Raw genomic sequence first — 27,069 nt, 5'->3', positions numbered from 1 at the left:
TAATTAACCTAGCATGTTTTTGGAATGTGGGAGGAAACCGGAAACCCGGAAAACCCACACATGCACGGGGAGAACATGCAAACTCCACACAGAGATGGCCGGGGGTGGAATTGAACTTGGGTCTCCTAGCTATCCACTTGTTCGCCGTGCAGACAATTCATTTTCTACCGCTTATCTTTCCAGAGGGTCGCGGGGGTGCTGGAGCCTATCCCAGCTGTCTTTGTGCAAGAGGCGGGGTACACCCTGGACTGGTCGCCAGCCAATCACAGGGCACATATAGACAAACAACCATTCACACTCACATTCATACCTATGGACAATTAGGAGTCGCTAATTAACCTAGCATGTTTTTGGAATGTGGGAGGAAACCGGAAACCGGAAAACCCACATGCAAACTCCACACAGAGATAGCCAGGGGTGGAATTGAACTTGCGTCTGCTGGCTGTAAGGCCCGCATGCTATCCACTTATCTGCCGTGCAGCCTGCATGTAAACATTCATTCATTCATTCAATTTCTTCTGTTTTTCTTCACGAGGGTCGCGGGGGTGCTGGAGCCTATCCCATCTGTCTTCGTGCGAGAGGCGGGGGGTACCTGTGGTTTTCTCCGGGTACTCCGGTTTCCTCCCACATTCCAAAAACATGCTAGGTTAATTAGCGACTCCAAATTGTCCATAGGTATGAATGTGAGTGTGAATGGTTGTTTGTCTATATGTGCCCTGTGATTGGCTGGCGACTAGTCCAGGGTGTACAACGCCTCTCGCCCCGAAGACAGCTGGGATAGACTCCAGCATGCCCGCAACCCTTGTGAGGATAAGCGGTAGAAAATGAATGAATGGATGAATTTATTATAGCGAGACATTTTTTTCTTAAGGAGAAATATTGACCTGTTTTTTCACCTCTAATAAAGAGATCGTTTGTCATCTTGACATGAAATTTCTCAAAACAAAGAAAATGTTTTGTTTTCTTTACTTACATGGATATGGCCGAACTCATCACCAGCAGGAATTCAAGCATAACCTTTCTGTTTTGTAGTCTACGTGTAGTTTGCATGACCAACAGTTTCCTGTCATTTTGGGAGCAAACAGCTGTCCATGTGTCTTGGAGATGACAACACCTTCATCTATCCTTGGCTCTCCTTCCTTTTTTTACCCCTTCACATACGCACACCACTCATCGCCTTCTCTCTTGCCAACATCACTTTTACAGCACAAACACACCAGTCAACCAGGAAGCAGGAAGTCACCTTCACCCAAAGGTCATTGCTCCCATTACCGTCGCTGTAGGGATGCAAAGATTCATAGAGGAGCGAATGGGAATCACTTTCATACATTTTTCACGTAGACAGTGCCATGGCAAGCTAAGATTGTTTTTTTTTATATACATAGGACACACCTGAGTTAGTTTGGAAAATGTCACGGGAACGCCGTACCAAAACCTCAACTGGAATATTGTGACGGATGCCAACTTCTAAAAGTCAACTGGCTAGCGACATTTTTTTTTTTTTTTTTTTTTAAGTCATGCTTAGTGTTTGTGAGTGGGAAAAAAAGAGAATTTGTTACAGCGTGTTCCTTCACTTGAACACTTTTCCCTCCAAGGCCGAGTCTCACACACATGAAAACACACACACATACACACGCTTGTTCATTTTATGTGCGTGAAAAGGGAATGGAAGCAGATAGTCAGTGACATTCAGAAAACTGTTACCGACTTGTAGCAGCTGAATAATTTGCTGTAATTGCACAAAATGTTTTGCAAGCAGCTCCACAGCAAAAAAAAGATAAAAAAAAAAAAATTGCTGCCACTTTTAACATAGCCGGGTAATGGACTTGTCATGATTGAAGTGAGAAGCTTGTCCTGACAAGAGAATTACAGTAGGGTGCGTGTCATGTCCTGCCACATCAGGACATTGTGTCACCCTCTGTGTCACCCCCTTCCCTTCCATTTCCCCCACCCCGGCCCACCTCAGACCCTATTGCTAGCCGCTGACAGCAGCCGTGTTTCACCGAGTGTTGACACAATGAATGCCGGCCACACTTATCTCCACTTGCTTCTGTCCTGCGCCACTCCACAATGTCAAGGTCGGTTCTTAATGTCAGATATGTGACTCTGTGATTTCAATGAGGTGGGATGGAGTCAAAAAGCACAGATGAGGAAGAAGAATGAATACATTTCAATTGCAGTTACAATCACAACTGTAGAAAACACCCCAATATAATCAGGATTTGCATTGCACATTATGGTATTTACAGTATTTATAGTTTGTTTTCAGTATACAGTGCATCTTTTCTGCATTTTATCATGTTACAGCCTCATTCCAAATTGTATTAAATTAATCTCTTGCCTCAAAATTCTACACAAAATGGCCAGGCGAAAGCCATCAGACCAGAGAATTTTGTTTCTCATGGTCTGAGAGTCATTCAGGTGCTTTTTGCCATGTTCCTTTTACTAAGGAGTGGCTTTCGTCTGGCCACTCTACCATACAGGCCTGATTGGTGGATTGCTGCAGAGATGGTTGTCCTTCTGGAAGGCTCTCCTCTCTCCACAGAGGAACGCTGGAGCTCTGACAGAGTGACCATCGGGGCTTTGGTCACCTCCCTGACTAAGGCCCTTCTTCCCCGATCGCTCAGTTTAGAAGGCCGGCCAGCTCTAGGAAGAGTCCTGGTGGTTCCAAACGTCTTCCATTTACCAATAATGGAGGCCACTGTGCTCATTGGGACCTTCAAAGCAGCAGAATTTTTTCTGTATCCTTCCCCAGATTTGTGCCTCAAGACAATCCTGTCTCGCAGGTCTACAGACAGTTCTTTTGACTTCATGCTTGGTGTTTGTGCTCTGACATGCACAGTCAACTGTGGGACCTTATATAGACAGTTATTATATTTCCAAATCATGTCCAATCAACTGAATTTACTGCAGGTGGACTCCAATTAAGCTGTAGAAAGATCTCAAGGATGATCAGTGGAAAAAAGATGCACCTGAGCTCAATTTTGAGCTTCACGGCAAAGGCTGTGAATACTTATGTAAATGTGATTTTTTTGTTTTCTATTTTTAATAAATTCAAAAAAAGTAAAAAAAAAACTTTTTCACATTGTCATAATGGAGTATTTTGTGTAGAATTTTGAGGTAAGAGATTAATTTAATACAATTTGGAATGAGGCTGTAACATGACAAAATGTAGAAAAAGTGAAGCGCTGTGAATACTTTCCGGATGCACTGTAGCATGTGCATCACGATATGAACTTGAACATATGAACTTAAAAAATCGGCTAACATTGTGATGTGCACACTGATTTAGAATATGAGGTTTTGTTCATGTCCCATTTGTCACTATATGAGAGTAGAGTGCTCTGTTAGGTTGGACTAATGTGATGTGAGAATGCTTTGAATGTGAGAAAATGGGTTATTCAAATGATTTTCACCTCATCCACCATTGCACACCAGCATGTCTTTTAACAACAGTACCGCATTACCGATGTATTTATTTCTATTTACTGTATATGTGTATTATTTATTTGTAATTGTGCATGGGATTCTAATGAAAGTGTTTTACTATGTGGTGCATTTAATGGACCTGTCCTTTTTTTTTTCTTTTCTAGCACAGAACCCATATGCAAATTTTGGTACATGTGATGTTATGTTTTTCTGTGTTCTATTTTGGAATATATGCATTTTTCGTGATAATTCTAACAGAACTAGAAGGCAGTGTTCTGCCATTAATCCCTACCTATAATGACCGCTGATTGGTTACGATGTTTTGCTTACATTTAAATGATGTTTGAAACCCAGATGTGGACACATCAGCAAATAGCGTGTGACGATATTATTGCACGCATGACGCAATTTGGTGATAGTCAATCGAGTATATCACATCGGCGTAATTCCTCCGACAAAGTCAGTAAATAGCATCGAATAAATTGAGCTTCTCCAGCTTGTGTCACACTCCTTAATGGGATTGAACTGTTGTCATGGCGACATGATGTGAATCAACAAAAGAGGTGACTGATGACATTGACATTTTTTTGGTTTTGTTATTTCGGTCCTATATTTTTTTTGTCATTGTCTATGTTTCATTGGCCTATTTATTTCCTTTCCATTTCCCTTTTTGACTGTACCCACTATGTTGTTTTACCTCCTCCTTTTCTTGTTTAATATCGCTGGTGTCGGCTGAATATCACATTATTTCACTGTACAATAATATCACCCTCCCAGATACCAACCCGATAAAATACTGCATTATGTTCAGTACTTATAGTTGCTTTGTGTTCAAACAAAAGGAATAAACTGATTTAAATAGTACGTCTTTGTAGAATGTGATGCAGGTGCAGGATGCCACTACCAGTCACTATAGCAACCATGATACATAAAACCCCCTTTTAAATATAAACCTATTGTTGATATTCTACGCCTCCATTTTCTTTCTTTTCTCAACTGTAGCCATTTTTATAGTGTCTCTCTTTTTCTTCGTCACTCTTTGCCCTTGCACCCCTTCTCATTCGCACCACTCTCGAAGCTTGGGTAAAAAAAGAGAGAGGGAATTGGGAAGTGATGGGAGAAAGGCAGGAGGGAGACAGGGGAGAGTCTGTGTGAGTGAAAGTGATACAAAATGTGTGGGGCGGGGTGGGGGTGGGGGTGGGGGAGGTGTGGGGAGTTTGCTGGAGTGAAAATGAGAGAGAGTTTCTTGTCTTGTCGGCTCCTGCTCGCCACTCACTAATTCAGTCTATTCCTCAGACAGAGGCTTTTTTCTTTCCCCCCCCCCCCCCCCCCCCCCTCCCTCAGTGAATGTCCTTCATGTGGCTGGAGTGTCATTCCAGCTGGCCCATCTACGTATGTGCGCTTTGGGAATAAATAAACATGCATATTTGTATATTGCAACCTCTGTGCAAACAAGTTAGGCCAGTGCATAAAAAAGGTGCATTGTATAATTACCGAGTGTAAATCTCTAGTCACTGTCAAAGTAGGGAATATGTCAGAGTATCTCTTCTCTCCCTTAATAGCGTCGTTCTTGCACATATTTGGTATATGCGCCTGCTTCCAGGAAAAACCAAACACAAGCCTAATAGTTTGAGTTCTAAGAGGTAAATTAGATGTCATTTGCAGCTAAGATAGCCAATTACTTTAATAGAATTCAACTCCATATAATGAGTTGACATTCTTGTGGAGAAGATACAACGGAACGACGCTTCCGAGGCTATTAAGCGTTGGTATCTGGGAGGCTAACCGTGTGTGTTTGTTGACTATGAAGTCTATGTGAATGTGAATTGAGCCACAATGGCGTCAATGAGCGGGCGTTAATGTGAATGTGTTAACAATGGCCGCTCTTGCAGACATACGAGATACCGGAGCCAAGCCTGTGATGGTGTACATCCACGGTGGATCCTACATGGAGGGGACGGGAAACATGATCGACGGAAGCGTCCTAGCCAGTTACGGGAACGTCATCGTTATCACGCTCAACTACCGTGTTGGAGTTCTTGGTAAGTGATTTATTTCTTATGTTTCATACACATCATTTTTGTTTTTTTTATGGCTTGCTGTGGTTTCACGGATTGGAATTCCAAGATGGTTCGGATGAAGTTTTCAGGACATTGCTTGTGTATTATTATGGTTCCGCATGGTTGCTGAACTGGTGCTGTGTTATTTGGTTCAACTCTGGCTATATAATGAATTGGGGGGGTGTTACCACAGGTAAATACTCACCTGTTACCTGTGTTTCAATGTCATTTTGTCAATATGAGAGGCTTTAATTTATTCAGCAAGTGATGTGGAGGATTATTCAAATTGAAATATGTACACAAATTTATTCATATTAATTATATTTGTTATGATGGAAGGTTTTATTCATTCATTCATTCATTTTCTACCACTTTTCCTCATGAGGGTCGTGGGGTCTTTGGCCGAGAGGCGGGGTGCACCGTGGACTGGTTGCCAGCCAATCACAGGGCACATATAGACAAACAACCATTCACACTCACATTCATACCTATGGACAATTTGTAGTCGCTAATTAACCTAGCATGTTTTTGAAATGTGGGAGGAAACCGGAGTACCCGGAGAAAACCCACACATGCACGAGGAGAACATGCAAATTCCTCACAGAGTTGGCCGAGTGTGGAATTGAACCCTGGTCTCCTAGCTGTGAGGTCTGCGCGATAACCACTCGAACCACCGTGCAGCACAGGAGGGTTTCATTCATTCATTTTCTACCGCTTTTCCTCATGACGGTCGCGGGGGTGCTGGAGCCTATCCCAGCTGTCTTTCAGGGTAGAGGCAGGATGCGCCCCGGACTGGTTACCAGCCAATCACAGGGCACATATAGACAAACAACCATTCACACTCACATTCATACCTATGGACAATTTGGAGTCGCTAATTAACCTAGCATGTTTTTGGAATTTGGGAGGAAACCGGAGGAAAACCCACACATGCACGGGGAGAACATGCAAACTCCACACAGAGATGGCCGAGGGTGGAATCGAACCCTGGTCTCCTAGCTGTGAGAAGAAGGGTTTCCATAATTATAAATATACACATATGATAGATCAGTGATAGATCAGTAAAAGTAACAGCAGAGTCAGACCGGGAAGACGGTGAATCACAGAATGAAAGGGGGTGAAACGTAGGTAGGGGAGTGGCGGACGAGGGAGGGGGGATGCTGACAAAGGCAGCATAAGACGATTATCAGTAAATATGTAGATTGGTTGCTATGGTAATATCATGTTTATGTATTAGTCATGTAGTGGCGGTGGACATTTAATTGCAGATTGCCAAGCTTTATTTGTACAAAGTCATTTTAATAATTATTCAAAGGACCAAGACAGAGTAGAACAGGGGTTTCAAACACGCAGCCCGCGGGCCAGATGTGGCCCGCAGGACACTAGTTTGAGGCCCCCGCCTTGATATGAGTTTAAGTTTAAGTTTGACATTAAGTTTAATGTCAGTGCGGCCCACACAAGTTTGATATGGATGCTGTATGGTATCATGTACCCAGAAAAATTATTACGTTTGATTAATGTTCATGTTAAAGGTTAAATAACTGTTAATAGTTATCCTCCCTATCCGTGTGGAAGTGGTAAGTTTTTGGCTATTTAAGTTTAAAGGAAATAACTTGAAGGCTACCGTTTAGGTCGCTAGCGCTCTAGTTTGCGAGTTAGCATGTGTCTCAAGACCCTGCAGTTGCGCAATATGTTGTAAATAAAAAGAGTATAAATGTGACTATAGTCGTGTTTTGTCATGTCTACAGGGCTCTAATAATGCTTTGTTCATTTTAATCTGAAAAAAATAATTTGTCTACCCACCAACTATATGTGGTTTCTTAAGTTTTTATTATTTGCCGTTTTATTATTATTATTATATTTATTTATTACTGATTGATTGATTTTCTTTATTCTTGATTTATTTATTTATTTTTCATCTTATTTTGTGTAGAAAAATAAAAATTAAGATATTTGAGAACAGTGGAATGTTTTATCAGAGCTTTTATTGTAGAAAATCGGAACCAAAGCGAAGTTTTTTCATTTTTTTTTGTTTTTAATAAATGCGCTTTTTTGGGTTTTTTTTTTTTTGGAAAACCTGATGCGGCCCAGTCTCACCCAGACCCTAGCTCCAGTGGCCCCCAGGTAAATTGAGTTTGAGACCCCTGGAGTAGAAGGAATGAATGGCCCTTATGTTCTTCGGTAGGTGCTGCTGTTTTGGTTAACAATAGCGTTTCAATAGACTGCATTTCAATGTTTTGTGTGAGTGTTTTATTATTTTTATTGAGTGGAATTTCTCGGGGTACTGCCCCACCTGACAATTAACTGATGCACTGCGTTTTCCAGAGTGGAAGCAACTATTTGAAAAGATTCGGCATGTGTCTTGTGGGGAATTAAAATGAATTTTAAATGCCAGCCATTTAAAATAATGAGGCTTGGAGACCAGCAGAAGATCCTGTGGAAGGGAATGATGAGTTCATAGCCTGAGTTGTGTTTGGCTGCCGATTGACTCACGCAGCTGAATCCTCTTTCAGACACGTTGTGTGTATGTGTGTGTGTGTGTGTGTGTGTGTGTGTTTATGGAGGTGCTAGTGGAGAGAGAGCTCCATGGAAACAGCTGCAGCAACACAAAATGGAGTGGGTTAGCACACTAACCAAACATTCTACATATTTCACCCATCTTTATCATCATGCAGATCATTTCTGGTGATCTGCAATGATTCATTTCACAATATTGAACAGGTGCAAAAGTGGTATGAACCGTCATATTTAAATGAGGATTTTGCCTGTGGCACCGCTGTCACCATTTGCCATAAAAAATGGACGTTTGAATAGGTTTGAAGCTATTCCGTTGGAGGTCTTGGTAGAAGATGCAACTAAACCTACTGGTGAACTCCAACAGAGACATTGCATCATCGGAATTATGCACATTGCAATAGCGTGCTGGATGCATCTCAGGTACAAGGAAATGCAGTCTGTAAGGAATTTTGTCATGGGAGATATGGCGTGGATCCTTTTTGAATCGGGCTCCAAATCTGCCCTTGCAGGAGCTCAAAAATGGCGTTGCTGGATAGACGATATGTCTCTACTATTTTTATTTTTGGCTGCACAAATATGTTGACAAGTGCACTAAAATTACCATACCATGATCACTTTTGTCGTAGGGAATGACATATACATATATAATATATATAATTATATAATATAATGATATATATAATTCAGTTACAAAGAAAGTAATTTTAAAACATATATATATATATATAACATATATATATAAATATAAGAAAAAACAAATATAAATATAAGCATATATATATATAATTATATAATATAATGATATATATAATTCAGTTACAAAGAAAGTAATTTTAAAACATATATATATATAACATATATATATAAATATAAGAAAAAACAAAATTTAAATATAAGCATATATATATATATATATATAAATATATGTTTTTAAATAATTTAAAAACATATAAATATATATATATACATATATAATTATATATATATAATTCAGTTACAAAGAAAGTAATTTAAAAACATGCATATTCTTTGTAACTGAATTCTGGGGAGAAAATGAGCGGATAAAATAAGACTTTCCTCTGTACCCTTTCATTCTAGATTGACGAATGATATTGATATTTATATTTGGCTACATCAGGAAATTGTGTCACCCTTATATTATTTACATTAGGTGTTTTTTCTTCTTCTATAAATGAATGAAATAAATGAATGAAATAGAAAATGAAAATTACCGTGGTCGTGCGTAACGTTGTGTCAATTTGCCCCCTTGCTAAAAAAAGATGCAAGAAAACACAGACCATAAACAGGTTTCAGAATTGATGAATCACATTGCAAGTTCAATTCCACCCCCGGAGTTTGCATGTTCTCCCCGTGCATGTGTGGGTTTTCCGGTTTCCTCTGACATTCCAAAAACATGCTAGGTTAATTAGCGACTCCCAAATTGTCCATTATGAATGTGAGTGTGAATGGTTGTTTGACTATATGTGCCCTGTGATTGGCTGGCGATCAGTCCAGGGTGTACCCCGCCTCTCGTGCCTGAAGACAGATTACGGGTTCTCCCTGACTGACTAGCGTTGTTGCGTTGCGTTGATGTTGTGTTTTATTCGATGAGTTACATCACACCAACTTTACATGAACCCAAAACTGTTTTTAATGGAGATAAGAGCGTTTTATCCTATCAATTTTGGCATCAAGGCTGCTTGCCTTGATTGTGTTTCTTCTCCCCTTTTTGAGTGCTGTAATCAACATTGCAGGGGTGTAACGTGGCCCTGTAGAGTCCTGGCTGAACATGCTGCATCCCGCTGCTGGTGTGGGGCTCAGCATGTACGTCTAATACGCATCCATGCTCATATTTCTTTTATGGCACTTCAATTATGACTCAGATGTTTCTACTCTCACTGCCACGTTTTCGCTAAATGTCATTCTATATTCATGCACAAGCACCCTCCATACAGGGAACGTCAGTACTCCGAGAAAGCACACACATGTAATAATCCACAAAGATATACAACATGAAAAAAAAAAAAAAACACACGCAGATGTGCTTTGCTTACATGCACAAACACACAAAGTCGGTCTCTTGGTGAGCGCCTTCTGAGAAATGAGCAGCGAAGAAGTGGTGCGTGTGTTTGGGCGATAATGTAGCATGGTCCGATAATCTCCCCATGGTGCAGCTTTAACTGTTATTACAGACACACTCATACAGCGCAAATAAAACCAAGGCCAGAGAGAAATCAGAGCATGATGGGAAAATTAGCACTAGGCTGTCTGGACATCATCGCTTTTGAAAGTGTGACCTACCATTCTCCCAGTAACAGACATCACGGTTTGTAGTCATTTTTTAGCTAGTTTGCATAAAGTCATTAGTGGTAATTACAAATAAGGACTACTAATGGTGCTGTTTTATTGCAATGGTACCCGACTTTCGATGTTTGTAGGCTGATACTACACCGCTGGTATCCCATTGGCCCAACATATCCATCATCACATTAACATTAACATTCACGGACACATCGCCTTAATCTTCCTCATCATCTCTTATGTTAACGGGTCGGTTTTAACCCATGTATTAAATCAGCTATAAAATACACTAAAAACAATAAGTTACCATCAAATGTGTTTCTCATGTCTTGGTTACCTTCTTAGGCTTCCTCATCCATGAAAATGTTGGCCGGTAGCCTTCAAGTTATTTCCTTTAAACCTAAATAGCCAAAAACTTACCACTTCCACACGGATAGGGAGGATAACTATTAAGAAACCACATATAGTTGGTGGGTAGACAATTTTATTTTTCAGATTAAAATGAACAAAGCATTATTAGAGCCCTGTAGACATGACAAAACACGACTATAGTCACATTTATACTTTTTTTATTTACAACATATTGCGCAACTGCAGGGTCTTGAGACACATGCTAACTCGCAAACTAGAGAGCTAGCGACCTAAACGGTAGCCTTCAAGTTATTTCCTTTAAACTTAAATAGCCAAAAACTTACCACTTCCACACATATAGGGAGGATAAGTATTAACAGTTATTTGACCTTTAACATGAACATTAATCAAACGTAATAATTTTTTCTGGGTACATGATACCATACAGCATCCATATCAAACTTGCGCGGGCCGCACTAACATTAAACTTTTATATCAAGGCGGGGGACTCAAATTAGTGTCCTGCGGGCCACATTTGGCCCATGGGCCGCATGTTTGAAACCCCTGCTTTATAGTCATATTATTATAACCGGGTCACAATACAGTGGTCATAATTTCAACCAGACCATTTTAAAATGTAATAAAAATTATTTTTATGGTTTTATTTTGTTGAAATAGAGTTTCCTGACGTTATGTGATTCTTTTTATGCATTAAAATGTAAAACGGGTCGGTGCCGACCCTAACACAAGACGCTAACACCCACTCATCCGTACATATTACAGATTAAAATCCCAATATTTTTCATTAAAACATCACTTGTTATAATAAAGTAATAAATGTTTTATAATGCTTTTGGTTACAAATTGTACATCAACCAGTGTTTGTAGTGTTATACATGTCTCATTAAACAGGCTGAGTGATAATTAGAAATAAAGCGTACTATGTAGGTTAATGGAGGCATTTCATCTACGACAAGACTCCTAGTTGAAAGCCCGCACAAGAGGTCATGTGACAGTCAAAACCAGGGGAAAATACTTCAGATGTTACTTCACCTCTAGTGATGCTTCGAGTCAAGTGCTGCATATTATCTTCGCTTAAAATAATAAATAAAATCAGCAATTTAGTCACTCGCATAAGGGAAGCAATTCAATGTAAATAGGCAAATAAATAAATTAATACAGATTATGAAAAGCTGGTTTAATTAGGACGCTTCAAGGGATGAGGGAATAATGGAGGCAGGGAGAATTAGACAAGATAATGAGTTTAAAGTGAAAGTAGACAAGGCAACTCGAAGCATGTTTTCTGACACTAATATAGCTCCAAACGCTATCCACGGGCACATTGGAATATGGTATTAAAAATGCAATAAACACCTTTTGAAATCCACACAACAGACTGAATATTTAATGGCATCAGAAACAACCGCAGTACCGACTTAGCAAATCTGTACTGAAAGCTATTTGAATGCGGCCAATGAAAAAAAAAAAAAAAAAAAAGAATAGCATATTGCGACAAATTGGCGCCAAAACCTTTCTAAATGTCACTGATGAATGTTTTATTCATAGTTTTTGTTTTGTTTGAGATATCTGCAGTTATCGTCGTCCCAGGCTTTTCAATGTTACTGCTAATGGATCAAAATTATGTAGAGGCGAAGCTCAGTCTCTTATGAAATATAGATGCAGCATTTGTTTTGTTTCCTAAAGACGAGCCGCGGTAGATACCATCTGTTTTTTTTTTTTTTAGCACGCTTTTTAGAGCATCCGTGAGACTCTGCAGCGAAAACCGCAAACTACGTGTACTTTTGAGTTGTGATGTTGTTAAGACACCACCACTCATGATCCAATTAAAGATGAGTCCACAAAGTATTATCGTTCTCCTGCAGCTTGAAGCTCCGTGTTGCTGAAACGGTAATTATTGCTTCAAAGACTACGCCACAATTCTCCCGAGTCCCCATTTAGAAACTTTCACATCTCACTCTCTTGCTGTGTAGGAGATTGAACTTTTCAGATCTAATCATTAATCACTTGTTGACCCTCCGCGGGATGATTAGCGCTCAGTCGGCTTTGAGTCGGGGTCACTGACTTCAGGTCAGGAAGTGAAATGTGTGTAAAAGACTGCATGTGAATATTCAATATTTATGTTTGTTCTGAGTAGCCATACCTCTCAAATGACGGGTAATGACTCCCAGCATGAGGGGAGTATCTTGTATCTCTGCTCTTTACAAATATAATTACTCACTGGCTCTCCAGAGCATGTCAATTTCCAATTCCGCTGTGTGTTGGTAGTGGTGAGAGGAAGCCATTTTATTAGCAGTTCCAGATGCATTAAAAATTAACAAAAGATTCCCGTCTTTTCCAAAATTCTCTCTTAGAGAAGTGATTTTCAACCTTTTTTGAGCCACGGCATGTTTTTTTTTTTACATTGGAAAAATCTTGTGGCACACCACTAACCAAAAATGTTACAAAATTTCACCACGACCTCACACGTGCATCAATAAGTCTATCAGAGGAACAAGGCAGGTGTTGCCACACGGACCGATATTACATTGCTATGCCAGTCTTTACACCACAGACAATGGGAAACAATGGTATCCATAGAAAGGACTATTCCAATCTCTTGTCTACATGCGCCGTGAAAATCAAACAGAATAGTCAACAGGGCATGCCCATTAAAACGTAAACATCAACATCCCGTGATACCGACTTCCTCGAGTTTTTCTTTCACTTGTTGGAATAATTCCGAATTGTCAGTTTTTTGTCTGTCCAGTCTTGAAATTTAGTTTGAATCAAAAACAAACTTTGCTTAGACCCTGGACTGGTTGCCAGCCAATCACAGGGCACATATAGACAAACAACCATTCACACTCACATTCATACCTATGGACAATTTGGAGTCGCTAATTAACGTAGCATGTTTTTGGAATGTGGGAGGAAACCGGAGTACCCGGAGAAAACCCACGCAATGGGTGGAATTGAACCCTGGTCTCCTAGCTGTGAGGTCTGCGCACTAACCACTAGACCGCCGTGCCGCCGTGCCGCCGTGCCGCCCCCAATAAAGAACAGAAGAAGAAAAACACCACAAAGAAGAACGCAGTCTGACAACTTTCCGTTTGAGCGGGTACAAGATACCTCAATCGGATTGGTTAAAGGAATATTCCATCCCTGTTCAATTCCGTTTGAGGAAATAAACCAAATGCAATTGGAATATTTGGGTCCATGTATACTACTGACATAATATTTGCAAATGATAATTATTCATTCAATAATTCATTTTCTACCGCTTATCCTCACGAGGGTCGCGGGGGTGCTGGAGCATATCCCAGTTGTTTTCGGGTGAGAGGCGGGGTACACCCTGGACTGGTGGCCAGCCAATCACAGGGCACATATAGACAAACAACCATTCACACTCACATTCATACCTATGGACAATTTGGAGTCGCTAATTAACCTAGCATGTTTTTGGAATGTGGGAGGAAACCGGAGTACCCGGAGAAAACCCATGCATGCACGGGGAGAACATGCAAACTCCACACAGAGATGGCCGAGGGTGGAATTGAACCCTCGTCTCTTAGCTGTGAGGTTTGCGTGCTAACCACTCGACCGCCGCAAATGATGATTAATAAATGTTAATTATAAAAAGTGATATTGGATAATTCCTCACGGCACACCTGACGGTTTCTGAAGGTACACTAGTGTACCGCGCCACAGTGGTTGAGAGCGGTCAGGTAGTGTCCAAAAGGGGGGCAAGTTTTCTCCTCTAATAATTGGTGACCTTTATAATGACCGCCTCTTAGATCTCCCTGATTGCAGCCGCTTTTATTTCTGGACCAGTGCCGGGAAGATATGTCAGCATAGTTCATTCAGGTCACGCCGGCCTTGAAAAGAACAGTTTTAGATCCAATCAAAATAAGCTTAATCTTTATATGATTGTATCTGAGAGTGGAACTCCTAGAGCCTAAATCTTCAGCGTGATGATGGTGCAATATATTTTCCAGCCAGTGTGTGTTGTGACTTTCTTTTTAAAAGAATGTGGCTTGTTGTAATTTATCCACACACTCTGGGAGAAAGTGATTTAGCGTGTTGGAGCAGTCCTTCACAGGGGAATCTCAGGTGAATATACACTGTATTGGCAACAAAAAAATTGAGATACGCTTTTAATCAATTAAGTAATCAATCTAGGTTTGGGCCAGACTCTTGGGTTCACCTTGAAGCTTAATGCTTTTGTATAGCAAAACATATTGCGCAATGCTATGCTTTTAAGTTTGTGGAGAAAGTTTAGGAAAGGGTAATACAAGGTCCATCAGATGAAGAGTCCATGTGGAGTACAGTGGGAATCGAAACAATACAGTACAACAATCTGACACATTTGTAGCTTAAATAAAAGTAAAATAAAGTAAAGAAACAAAAAAGTGTTTTTATATAATGTCATTCTGTTTCATTATTCATTCATTCATTCATTCATTTTCTACCGCTTTTTCCTCACAAGGGTTGCTGGAGCCTATCCCAGCTGTCTTCGGGCGAGAGGCGGGGTACACCCTGGACTGGTCGCCAGCCAATCACAGGGACACATATAGACAAACAACCATTCACACTCACATTCATACCTATGGACAATTTAGAGCAGGGGTCTCAAACACGCGGGCCAACTGTGTTCCGCAGGACACTAGTTTGAGGCCCCGCCTTGATATGAAAGTTTAATGTGGTTTCATATGGATGCTGACCCAGAAAAAATTATTACATTTGATTTATGTTCATGTTAAAGGTTAAATAACTGTTAATAGTTATCCTCCCTATCCGTGCGGAAGTGGTAAGTTTTTGGCTATTTAAGTTTAAAGGAAATAACTTGAAGGCTACCGTTTAGGTCGCTAGCGCTCTAGTTTGCGAGTTAGCATGTGTCTCAAGACCCTGCAGTTGCGCAATATGTTGTAAATAAAAAGAGTATAAATGTGACTATAGTCGTGTTTTGTCATGTCTACAGGGCTCTAATAATGCTTTGTTCATTTTAATCTGAAAAAAATAATTTGTCTACCCACCAACTATATGTGGTTTCTTAAGTTTTTATTATTTGCCGTTTTGTTATTATTATTATATTTATTTATTTATTACTGATTGATTGATTTTCTTCATTCTTGATTTGTTTTGTGTAGAAAAATAAAAAAGTAAGATATTTGAGAACAGTGGAATGTTTTATCAGAGCTTTTCTTGTAGAAAATAGGAACCAAAGCAAAGTTTATTCATTTTTCTGTTTTTAATAAATGCGTTTTTTTTTGTTTTTTTTGAAAACCTGATGCGGCCCAGTCTCACCCAGACCCTAGCTCCAGTGGTCCCCAAGTAAATTGAGATTGAGACCCCTGATTTAGAGGTTCTCTAAAATGTTCTAAAATGCATGTTTTTGTAATGTAGGAATGGAAACACATACATGGGAAGAACATGAAGGGGTCAAATCAACGGAGGGTAAAACCTGGAAGTCCTAACCACTTTTCCACCATTATCCATTTCATCAGAAATATAAAAGAAAGTGCTTCTCTGCTGATATTATTCAGATACATATTCAGTCAACTGCTCTCATCAAGTGACCACTTAGCCACCGTTGATGTAATTGGCCCCCAATTGATATGACAGAAAGATTGTTTTGTCCAATCACCTTGCAAGTTTAATATGCCTTCTCTTTTCCACACAGCTTCTTTTGGCAATTTCCCAAATGGGTTTCTGAAACACACCATCTGGTGTTGTCAGGTTAATAGTTTGTAGGTTTCCGATTGCACATTACAGTGCAACTCTTCTGCTGTACTGTAAACTGAGTCGCACTCAGATCGCTCATGACCCTCCCTGACATTGTGCATTGATGCATGTTGGCTAAATAGCATTACTGTAAGATGCCAGCTCTTGAGTACCATGACCCCGTTTACACAATGTAACCCAATACACTTTTGTTTAAACATAAATGCTTCCTAGTTGGCCAATACAGGAACATTTGTATTTCCTCAGGCTAGATGCAGCCTACACACTGATAGTAGTACAACCGAAGCTGATAGATTACTGCTAAAAACACAGTAAAGAAAAATAATTGTCCGATGACGCATCAAGATATTATGACATTGTTATGATATCATGTGAATTATGACACTAAATCCACATTTTTGTCATGCCTTTGTCTCAAACTTTTGATCAGCTGATGAACAGCCTATTTGACTATAATGGTTTAATTCCTCCAAATATGAAAACATTTATGAATATTATGAATATTCCAAAGTAATGTATTAAAATTCTTCTTAGATTGATTGCAGCAGATTTGAATGACAGCACTGATCGAGGGGCTCTTTTGTTGACCGCCACTTAGCCTGTCACAATGTTCAATGAACATGTTTTCTTACCACTGAAAAGTATTGATTGAAACTGCAAAGGCAAGAATGCCAAGAGGAACTGACCCGAGGAAACAATTGATTGTCAAGCAGCGGTTTTACAACAAAGAAAGAATTACACAGCGCTTTCATGGTTTGTCTATTTGTTTTTTTTCTGTACATTTTTGTTACATTGTGTTGGATTTTTTTATGTGAATACAAGTTGATCGTTAAGAGGATGACAGGAAAAAGAAGAAAGTAAGTCACCTGAAATTGTTTACTGAGAAATGTTTATTGTTAAAGTCTGATCACCTCAAGGTGAGCTGCTGCTATAATATTAATAATAATAATAATAATAATAATAATACGACTCCAAATTGTCCATAGGTATGAATGTGAGTGTGAATGGTTGTTTGTCTATATTTGCCCTGTGATTGGCGACCAGTCCAGGGTGTACCCCGCCTCTCGCCCAAAGACAGCTGGGATAGGCTCCAGCACCCCCGCGACACTCGTGAGGATGAATAATAATAATTTCATTTGAATTGTAATGATCAATCTCTTCGACACAAGAAATTTTTACGTGTGTCGTCCCGGCGCCGTTCAGCTGTAGTGTTTTTGTATCCTTGTCAACACATATTGCTCTTGTTGTATTTTATTACTCCTCGTAGTCCTCACATAATGGATGATGCATTTACAGTATATCAGCCAATCAGCATGCAGAACACAATGGACGGGTTATCCCTTAGCCAACAGTCCTGCTGTTCTGGTTGGCTATATCTCATAAGATAAACGACATGTTTGGACATGTCTGGTCTCACATAAGTATACAACACCCATTTCATTTTTTTAAAACACTCTCAAAGTTTGACTTTCATTTGAATTGTAATGATCAATCTCTTAGACACAAGAAATTTTTAAGTGTGTCGTCTCTGCGCTGTTCAGCTGTAGTGTTTTTGTATCCTTGTCAACACATATTGCTCTTGTTGTATTTTATTACTCCTCGTAGTCCTCACATAATGGATGATGCATTTACAGTATATCAGCCAATCAGAATGCAGAACACAATGGACGGGTTATCCCTTAGCCAACAGTCCTGCTGTTCTGGCTGGCTATATCTCATAAGATAAACAGCATGTGTGGACACGTCTGGTCTCACATAAGTATACAACACCCATTTCATTTTTTTAAACACTCTCAAAGTTTGAATTTCATTTGAATTTTAATGATCAATCTCTTCGACACAAGACATTTTTATGTGTGTCTTCTCAGCGCTGTTCAGCTGTAGTGTTTTTGTATCCTTGTCAATACATATTGCTCTTGTTATATTTTATTACTCCTCGTAGTCCTCACATAATGGAAGATTAATTTACAGTATATCAGCCAATCAGAATGCAGAACACAATGGACGGGTTCTCCCTTAGCCAACAGTCCTGCTGTTCTGGTTGGCTATATCTCATAAGATAAACGACATGTCTGGACATGTCTGGTCTCACATAAGTATACAACACCCATTTCATTTTTTTTAAACACTCCCAAAGTTTGAATTTCATTTGAATTGTGATGATCAATCTCTTCGACACAAGAATTTTTTACGTGTGTCGTCTCGGCGCCGTTCAGCTGTAATGTTTTTGTATCCTTGTCAACACATATTGCTCTTGTTGTTCGGCGATGTAGCCAGGGAACACGGTACTGTTGAATAACAAACACCTTTTCATCATGACTGGTGAGCGTCTGCCTCACCTGCCTCTCCTGACTGAATGTCACCCTTATTTGGTAACACCAAGTTATTGCTCATAGAAAAAAAGTCAATAATGTGTATAGTCAGTGTACCCACCTCCTCAGAATCTCTGTTGTTTCCATCGTGTATACAAATGTTCCGCACTCCTCTAACATCAAATTCTCTGTCACTGCTAAGACTTGAACCCAGATTGCTAATGCATTGTTAATGAGAAAGTGTTTCCTTTTTTTCATCTTACAACAAATAGCGAGGCGCAAAGTACATCATTTTCTAAGAGCATGACATTTTGAAAGTGTGACATTAGGGAAGCTGCCGTGCTTTTTCAAGAAGCCGTAGCGCTGCTCTAAGGTGAAAACATGTTCGGATAATTACACATGTAACAGTGCGGCGTCGAACATAAATGCGAACCAAAACAATTGCTTCCATCGAGGTGAGAGGTTCAGTGTAGTGTTTCACACATAACTTGCCATTATGAAGTGTAGAGATTGAATAGCAATTTCACTAAGTGACAATGCCACTTTTGTGTCAGTTTTCTTTATTGCTTGATATGTTGAACCTTTGTACTGTGAGAAATAACATTTAATTCTCACTTCAACAATGTCTGACCTTGTACAGATTCTCTGGTCAAGCTGCAGTGCTTCAAAATTCCAGTCACGGAGTGTTCTTTTCCAAGTTGTCCTTGTTTGTAGTTGATGCAGACATACTGTAATAGGGAATTTATACGGTACATATGCACAGCAGCAGATTATTACCATTTCAGTCACAAAGCTTTGCTTTTTGGCGACGCTCTCAGCAGTCACATGACTTTCAAAAGGTGTTCATACCAGCAGTTTTATTGTTCTACTGTGAACTGACCTTTTCTTGCAAGGTATGGAATGAGTATTTCCTCACTCTTTTAGTGTGGTATTATGACTAAATTATTGTAGTGCTATTAGCAGCCATTACGGATGAATCCTGGGTAAATTTCCCGTTCAAAAAGTTTTATGTGCTTAGCATTAACAGATTGTCCTTGAACCTAAATAAACTAAAATCATGCTGTTTGGTAACAGCAGAAAGGACACGCAACAGCAAATACAAATAGACGGTGTGGACATTGAAAGGGTGAACGAAAATACATTTCTGGAAACCTCATATTACAAATATACAACATAAGGTGGCCAGAAATATTTCAGTATTGAACAAAGCAAAATTTGTTCTCAATCAGAAATCACTCCACACTCTTTATTGCTCTCTGGTTCTACCATATCTTACTTATTGTGTGGAAATATGGGCTAATAACTGTAAAAGCAATCTTCACTCGCTAAATGTACTGCAAAAAAGGTCAGTAAGGATAATTCATAATGCTGCCTACAGAGAACATACTAACTCCTTATTTCTAAAATCACAAATACTTCAACTTGCTGATATAGTTCATCTTCAAACAGGCAAAAAATAACCAATTAGCTAAAAATGTCATCCAATACTTCTCTACAAGAGAGGAGAAATATGATCTCAGGGAAGAACTACATTTGAAACACTTATATGCTAGGACTACGTTAAAAAGCCATAGCATTTCAGTATGTGGAATCAAACTATGGAATGGATTGAGTAAGGACCTCAAACAATGCACAACGATGAGCCAATTCAAGAAACAATACAAGCAGTTGATGTTTGCTAAATACAAGGATGAAGAGTCTTGAACCAGTCATGATGTGCTATATATATCACTATATTGACACTTACTATGGTACTCATTATGTCATTGGATGGTCATATCACCTTGTACTTCGGTACGAGGTACATTATTAAAAAAAAAAAAAAAACTTAAACTGTATTATGGAAAGCAGGAAGTGAACAAATGTAACAGTTACTGATTGTAAAAGTACCAGATGGAGGGGTAGGATTTAATAAGCTTTGCTTCTTCCTACTCCTTTTGGACATGTGGAACTGTGAACTGATTATGTGATGCATTCAATTGTAATCTGATGCATGTTCAAATGAAATAAAACCATTACCATTAACACAATTAGATTGTTCAATTTAAAGCAGTGTGCTCTTGCGAAATATTAAGTACAAATTAAATATCAATGAAGAACAACAGCAATTGGGGCTGTACGGCGGACGAGTGGTTAGCACGCTGGTCTCACAGCTTGGAGACCCGAGTTAAATTCCATCCTGTGGAATTTGCATGTTCTCCCCGTGCATGCATGACCACTCCAAATTGTCCATAGATAGGCGACCAGTCCAGGGTGTACCACGTCTCTCGCCTGAAGACAGCTGGGATAGGCTCCAGCACTTCCACAACTCTCATGAGGATAAGCGGTAGAAAAGGAATGAATGAATGAAAAACAGCAATTTATGTCAAATAAACATTTTCCCACTCTTTTGGGACATTGTCAGCTGTAACAATATCTATCAAGTCAAAACAGTGAACCTATCATTCTCGGAGATGTTTAAAAATCGAGTATATCACCGTCAAAAATGTTATCAGTAAGCTATATCGTCTTTACCCAGTAGGATATATTTGTATTTCTTAGATTCTGTATAAGACAAATCATGTCGTGCTTTTTCTTTATGGTACCTGAGAGATCTCTTTGTGGTCATCCTTTGCTTGAATGCTTTGTTTCACTTTGTATTCTGCTCTAGTGGGGAGTGTGGGCTGCCTAATGGCAGCACAGATTTCCTTCTGACTGCATTTGTCCTGAAGGGATTTGTAACTTCACAAAACAACACACAGTCGCTTCTTCTTCCTCAGGGCAAAACATGTACAGGTGAAAGTCGAACAGAAGAGATACCAGCATTTACAGCATTTAAATCTGCGCAGGATCACATTATTGATCAACCCGGAGATGTCTTTGCTGCCGCAGTAGGAAAGTATAACAAGGGATGTGTAGTTAGCACTAATTTACTTGACATGATCAATATCTCTTTAGTGCAGTCCTTCAAAACACCTTTAAATAGACCTACTCTACTTTTCAAACAAATGTAGTATCAAAATCTAACGTACAAAACAGTGACCCATGATTTTTTAGTGACATCACATCATATCAAATCTATTTATGAGCTTGCTTTCAATAAGTAATGGTGTTCCACAAGTGCCTGTTCTTGGATTTATACTGTTTTATCTGATACTAGTTGATATTGGCATTAAAATTAGATATCGGTTCTTATCGGCGTATTTCACACAGCAAAAAAGCATCCAAGTTCAGCAATCAATTTGCAATAAAAGCACTAATTATGCCAGAAATCTCCCTTTAATATTCTAATATTATATATTTTTTCACACTGTGTTCATGTGCTGAATGAAACCGGTTTAGAATTTCACAGATTGGATTAGTCCAGAGTTTCATATTTTTCATTTGACTTTGGTTCTATACGGATGTTTGTGCCACATGGAAATTTGCAGCTTTCCAAATTGTGTGGCTGCCAGCATTATTTTATAGAATTATTGTTTATGAATGTATTAGGACTACAATGTTTCATTTGTTGATAGTAAGAGGACATGTTTTAGGTGGAAGTTAAAATTGCTGTTGTTTTAAAGTTGTATTCGTACTTGTCTTGTATATTTCTTACCGGCCTTTAGAGTGTTAAGTTGCTGTGTGATGAATTTAGCTGGTGTTCTTTGTAAGATGACAACGTGATTGAGACTGTTGCTCATAGCGCCTGGAGAATAATTTGCAAGGAATAATTTTCACATTGGCTGCACAGTGATCGAGTGGTTAGTACACATGCCTCACAGCTAGGAGACACGAGTTTGATTCCACCCTCGGGCATCTCTGTGTGGAGTTTGCATGTTTTTTTTTCCATGTATGTGTGGGTTTTCTCCGGATACTCCCACATTCCAAAAACATGCTAGGTTAATTATCCAAATTATCCATAGGTATGAATGTGAGTGTGAATGGTTGTTTGTCTATATGTGCCCTGTGATTGCCTGGTGTAACCCACCTCTCATCTGAAGACAGCTGGGATAGCCTCCAGCATCCTTGTGAGTATAAGCAATCGAAAATGAATGAATTTTCACATTGAACTGTAGGTTGAACACATATTTTTAACGTTTCTGAACACAAACACATTATTATATTTATGTATTCCAATAACAAATGGGAACTTAACAAGCTTTGCGGTCCATGATTTTGTCCACTCCTCTTTTAACGATTGGTAGCACAATAATATGACATTTTCACAAAGTTCACAACGTCATTAAGGCTTTGAATTTATTCTACTAAAAGTGACATTATTCATTTGTTTAATGTTGAATTTATCACACAATTTGAACCTGTTTGCAACATTCCTTCAAACAAAATAGCATTACTGGTAATAACGTTAAAAGTGAAACATGGACTCTCATGGTTCCTATTTTATAGCAACAACATGCTTTTAATGAATGTCTGTATAAAGCAATTCATAAAAAGTCATTGTTATGTAAATGATATCCAGGTTTATACACATAGACTAATGAAACTAATTGGTTGGGTACTTTTTGATAAAGCTTATAGCAAGGGCGGACTTTGGCTTGTTGTGAATTAGCCCTTAATTATGCTGTTATAGGCCTAGACTGCTGGGGATTTCCCATGATGCCAAGCTCTCTCTCCTCCTCTCCATCTGTTCACCTTCATATCCTGTTAGTGTTTGTTGCTAACATCATTTGCATCATCTCTGTGGAGGGACTTCACCAAAACACAGCGACAATGATTATTATTATGATTATTAAGAGTGGAAGTAGTGTCAGCTTATTATTTGTATTGGCAGATGGTTGTGGGGGGGGGGGTTCTTTTCCTCACCGCAGTTGTTTAATGAGTGCTGATTGGAGATTTGTTGGCTATCTCAAGATGTGAGTTACAACCTAGTGGTGGGAATTTTGGGAAATGCAATATTATTGGCATACTGATAATATCACGATACAGTGATATTGGAAAATAATGATCCATAATATCTATAGTCTACAACACAAGAGAAACACTTGAAGTATCAGACTTGGCTCGGTGAAAATATACCTTTTATTGCTAAAAATATTATTTTTTTTAATTTTTAGTCATCGCATGGTATATTAAAACATGCAAAGCTAAAATACATCCTTCTTCTTCTTCTTAATTTATTTCAGACATGCATACTATGTTACATTATTCTTTCTCACATATGCACTTACAATATCTATTTATATATATATGTATATATATATATATATACGTATATATACACAAATATATACATACATGTACATACACACATATCTACATACATATATATATACATATATACACATACACATACATGCATACACACAACACCTCATTACTACACATGTCTGAAAAGGAGCAGGAAGAAGCAAAGCTTATTAAATCCTACCCCTTCTCCACGCCATAGCAGTTACCAATTCAATTCAAAGTTGTTGTTTTTTTTTTTTTCACACATATAATCACAGAATCTTACATAAGACAAAACAACAAAAGAAGAGTGGGAACATCAGAACATTGCTGAAGCACACCACCAACCCCGCCAGTCAACCCACCTGGCCCCGACCCCCCTATCCCCTGAGTGCACCCACCGAGTGCCCAGCACCCTAGCAGTCCCCGCACACCCCGCTGCCCTCCAATAAGACGCCATTTTGGCTGGACCCACAAGTATGTGTGATCCCTGGGCGGGCCTACATTTGGATGGATTGTTTGTTCTGTTATCCAACAGACCTCTTCCTCGTGCCACAGACATGTTACCAACATGTGGTCAACGTGACACCCGATGTCCAACCATCATTTACCTCATTATTGTGAGGCCACACGGAATGCTCCCATAAGAAGCACCCACCAAGCCCGGGCGCCCCAAGCGCCATCTGCGGCTATTGAGGCCCCACCCCAGCCAGAGAGCAGCAAGCCGCGCAAGTGTGCTGAAGCATCATCCAGGATTGTATTGGTAGTACCTGAAGATTACAGAGATCAAATACATTTCTGGGGATCACAATAGATGAAAATATGAGCTGGAAACCTCATATTACAAATATACAACATAAGGTGGCAAGAAATATTTCAGTATTGAACAAAGCAAAATTCAAGAAACAATACAAGCAGTTGATGTTTGCTAAATACAAGGATGAAGAGTCTTGAACCAGTCATGATGTGCTATATATATCACTATATTGACACTTAATATGGTACCCATTATGTCAGGGGTGGGCAAATTACGGCCCGGGGGCCACATCCGGCCCGCCAAGTGTTTGAATACGGCCCGCCCAAAAGTATTTCATTTAAACTCAACATACAACCTGGCATCATGGCCTGAGCCAACCTTTTGATGGTTTTATCAATTTCGTTTTTTGACATGGTCTGTTGTTTACAAAGTGCTCCTGAAAAAAGGGACACAAGCACATAATAATAATAATTATTATTATTATTAGATTATTATAATTATTATTAGAACTATTATGATTATTATAATTATTATATTAATGCTAATTATTATATTAATTATATATAATATTATTGTTATATTTGCATATTTTACATAATAATAATATAATTATTATTTTAATTTTATTGTAATTATTATAATATTTTATTATTTTTTAAAATATTTAAATATAAATAGATACAGATACAATAATACCAGGTGGACTGTTACGTGTAAAATATATAGTCTGCCCCCCCCCCCCCCGTAAATTTTGTCATATCAATGCGGCCCGCGAGTCAAAAAGTTTGCCCACCCCTGCATTATGTTATTGGATGGTCATATCACCTTGTACTTCAGTACGTGACAAAAAATTATTATTATTTTTTTAATAAAACAAATAAAAAAATATATATATATTTTTAAATTTTAAATTAATTAAAAAAAACTTAAACTATATTAGGAAAGCAGGAAGTGAACAAATGTATCATGTATGTCATTGTATGGTCATAATCACCTTGTACTTCAGTACGAGGTGCATTATTAAAAAAAAAAAACCCTAAACTGTATTATGGAAAGCAGGAAGTGAACAAATGTAACAGTTACTCATTGTAAAAGTACCAGATGGAGGGGTAGGATTTAATAAGCTTTGCTTCTTCCTACTCCTTTTGGACATGTGGAACTGTGAACTGATTATGGGATGCATTCAATTGTAATCTGATGCATGTTCAAATGAAATAAAACCATTACCATTACCATCAAAAATTCAATGTTTGTCATCCCCTATATCAATATATATATAATATATTAATATATGATAAAGTGTCTCTAAACAGCTAAAAACAGCTGTTGTTGTTACGGACTTCAAAGATAAAGGACTTGAAGTATTAGAACGCAGGAAGTGTGGGCATGTCTGTTAATATGTGCGTCCATCATGGACCTTGTCAAAAGTCTGCATGCACGTGTATCTTGTCTTGTAGGTTATTAATCATTGAAGCTCCCAAAGCTGACCGCCAAGGTCAGCAATCCTCACATGTGTGGGAGGCACACCTGACTGCTGCCACCACATAGCAACATTGTGGAAGGGCAGAGGAAATGGGAATGAAGGAGTTGAGGAACAAGACGTAGAATTGGCGTTGTGAAAGTAGATGGAGGAAGGAAAAAAAGAAGGTTGGATTAGAAATGACCCTGGGGGTGTGCTTGGTAAAGAGTGGCACTTGAGGTGGCAATGAAGTAGATTGCTCTGCAAAGGTAGGTGGACATTTTGGGATAATGGATTGAAGTGGGCAGCACAGCTGAGAAGGGCAAATAACAGTGTGTGATGTGCTGTTATTGTCGACGCAGCTGTACCAGTCAGAGGTAAAAAGGTTCTGAGAAACGACTGTGACGACTGTGAGCAATGTCTGGTCGTAATGCTTTTAATCACACTTTCAAGAGTAGGAGTGAACTTTTATTCAAATGGGGAAGGGACGGAAAGTGAGAAATTTGCCAGTTTCAAGAAGTTGGAAGGAAAAAAGTGTTTTATCCTGGGAGATGCATGGCGATACAGAACTAATGCATGCATTATACACTCCTGATCAAAATTGCAAGTATTTACATTTTTTTGCTGTTGAGTCTAAAGGAGGTTCTGAATAGAGCTTCAAAATACAAAAATAAGCAATGGCACAGCGGAGGTGCACCATCATGATCTGGGGTGCTTTTTCCTTCAATGGAAGAATTCAGATTCAGATTGTGCAGGGTCGTCAAACGGCATCCCTCATAACTGAAGGACCTTGTCTGTGTGATAATGACCGGCTTTACCAACACGACAACTCCATATTTCATAATGTCCACCTACCAAAAAAGAAATTCTTCCAGTGGAAAAAACTCACCGTTTTGGACCATGCTGCATGTTCCTCTGATCTAAATCCAATTGAGAACTTTTGGGATTGGAAGGCAAGTGAAATTTACAAAAATAGACATCAGTTACAGACAG

At 39.0% G+C, this 27,069-nt stretch overlaps 1 protein-coding gene across 4 annotated transcripts in view; it reads left to right on the top strand.

Moving 5' to 3' along the window:
• nlgn3a (neuroligin 3a) overlaps positions 1 to 27,069 on the top strand; it is a 212,898-nt gene that overhangs the window by 67,202 nt on the left and 118,627 nt on the right. For 3 of the 4 annotated variants that reach the window (XM_058063837.2, XM_078788071.1, XM_058063836.2), the window contains one exon: positions 5,322 to 5,471. The exons of the other annotated variant lie outside the window; for it this stretch is intronic. In XM_058063837.2, coding sequence (XP_057919820.1) covers positions 5,322 to 5,471 — 150 coding nt within the window. The remainder of the gene's footprint in view (positions 1 to 5,321; positions 5,472 to 27,069) is intronic. 4 annotated transcript variants of the gene reach the window in all.

This window comes from Doryrhamphus excisus, linkage group LG22 (assembly GCF_037039965.1).
Source record: "Doryrhamphus excisus strain RoL-2023G ecotype Guam linkage group LG22, RoL_Dexc_Guam_v1.1, whole genome shotgun sequence".
Classification (NCBI taxonomy): Eukaryota; Metazoa; Chordata; class Actinopteri; order Syngnathiformes; family Syngnathidae; genus Doryrhamphus; species Doryrhamphus excisus.
The sequence above is the reverse complement of the archived record's forward strand: the minus strand, read 5'-3'. Positions and strand labels throughout refer to the sequence as shown.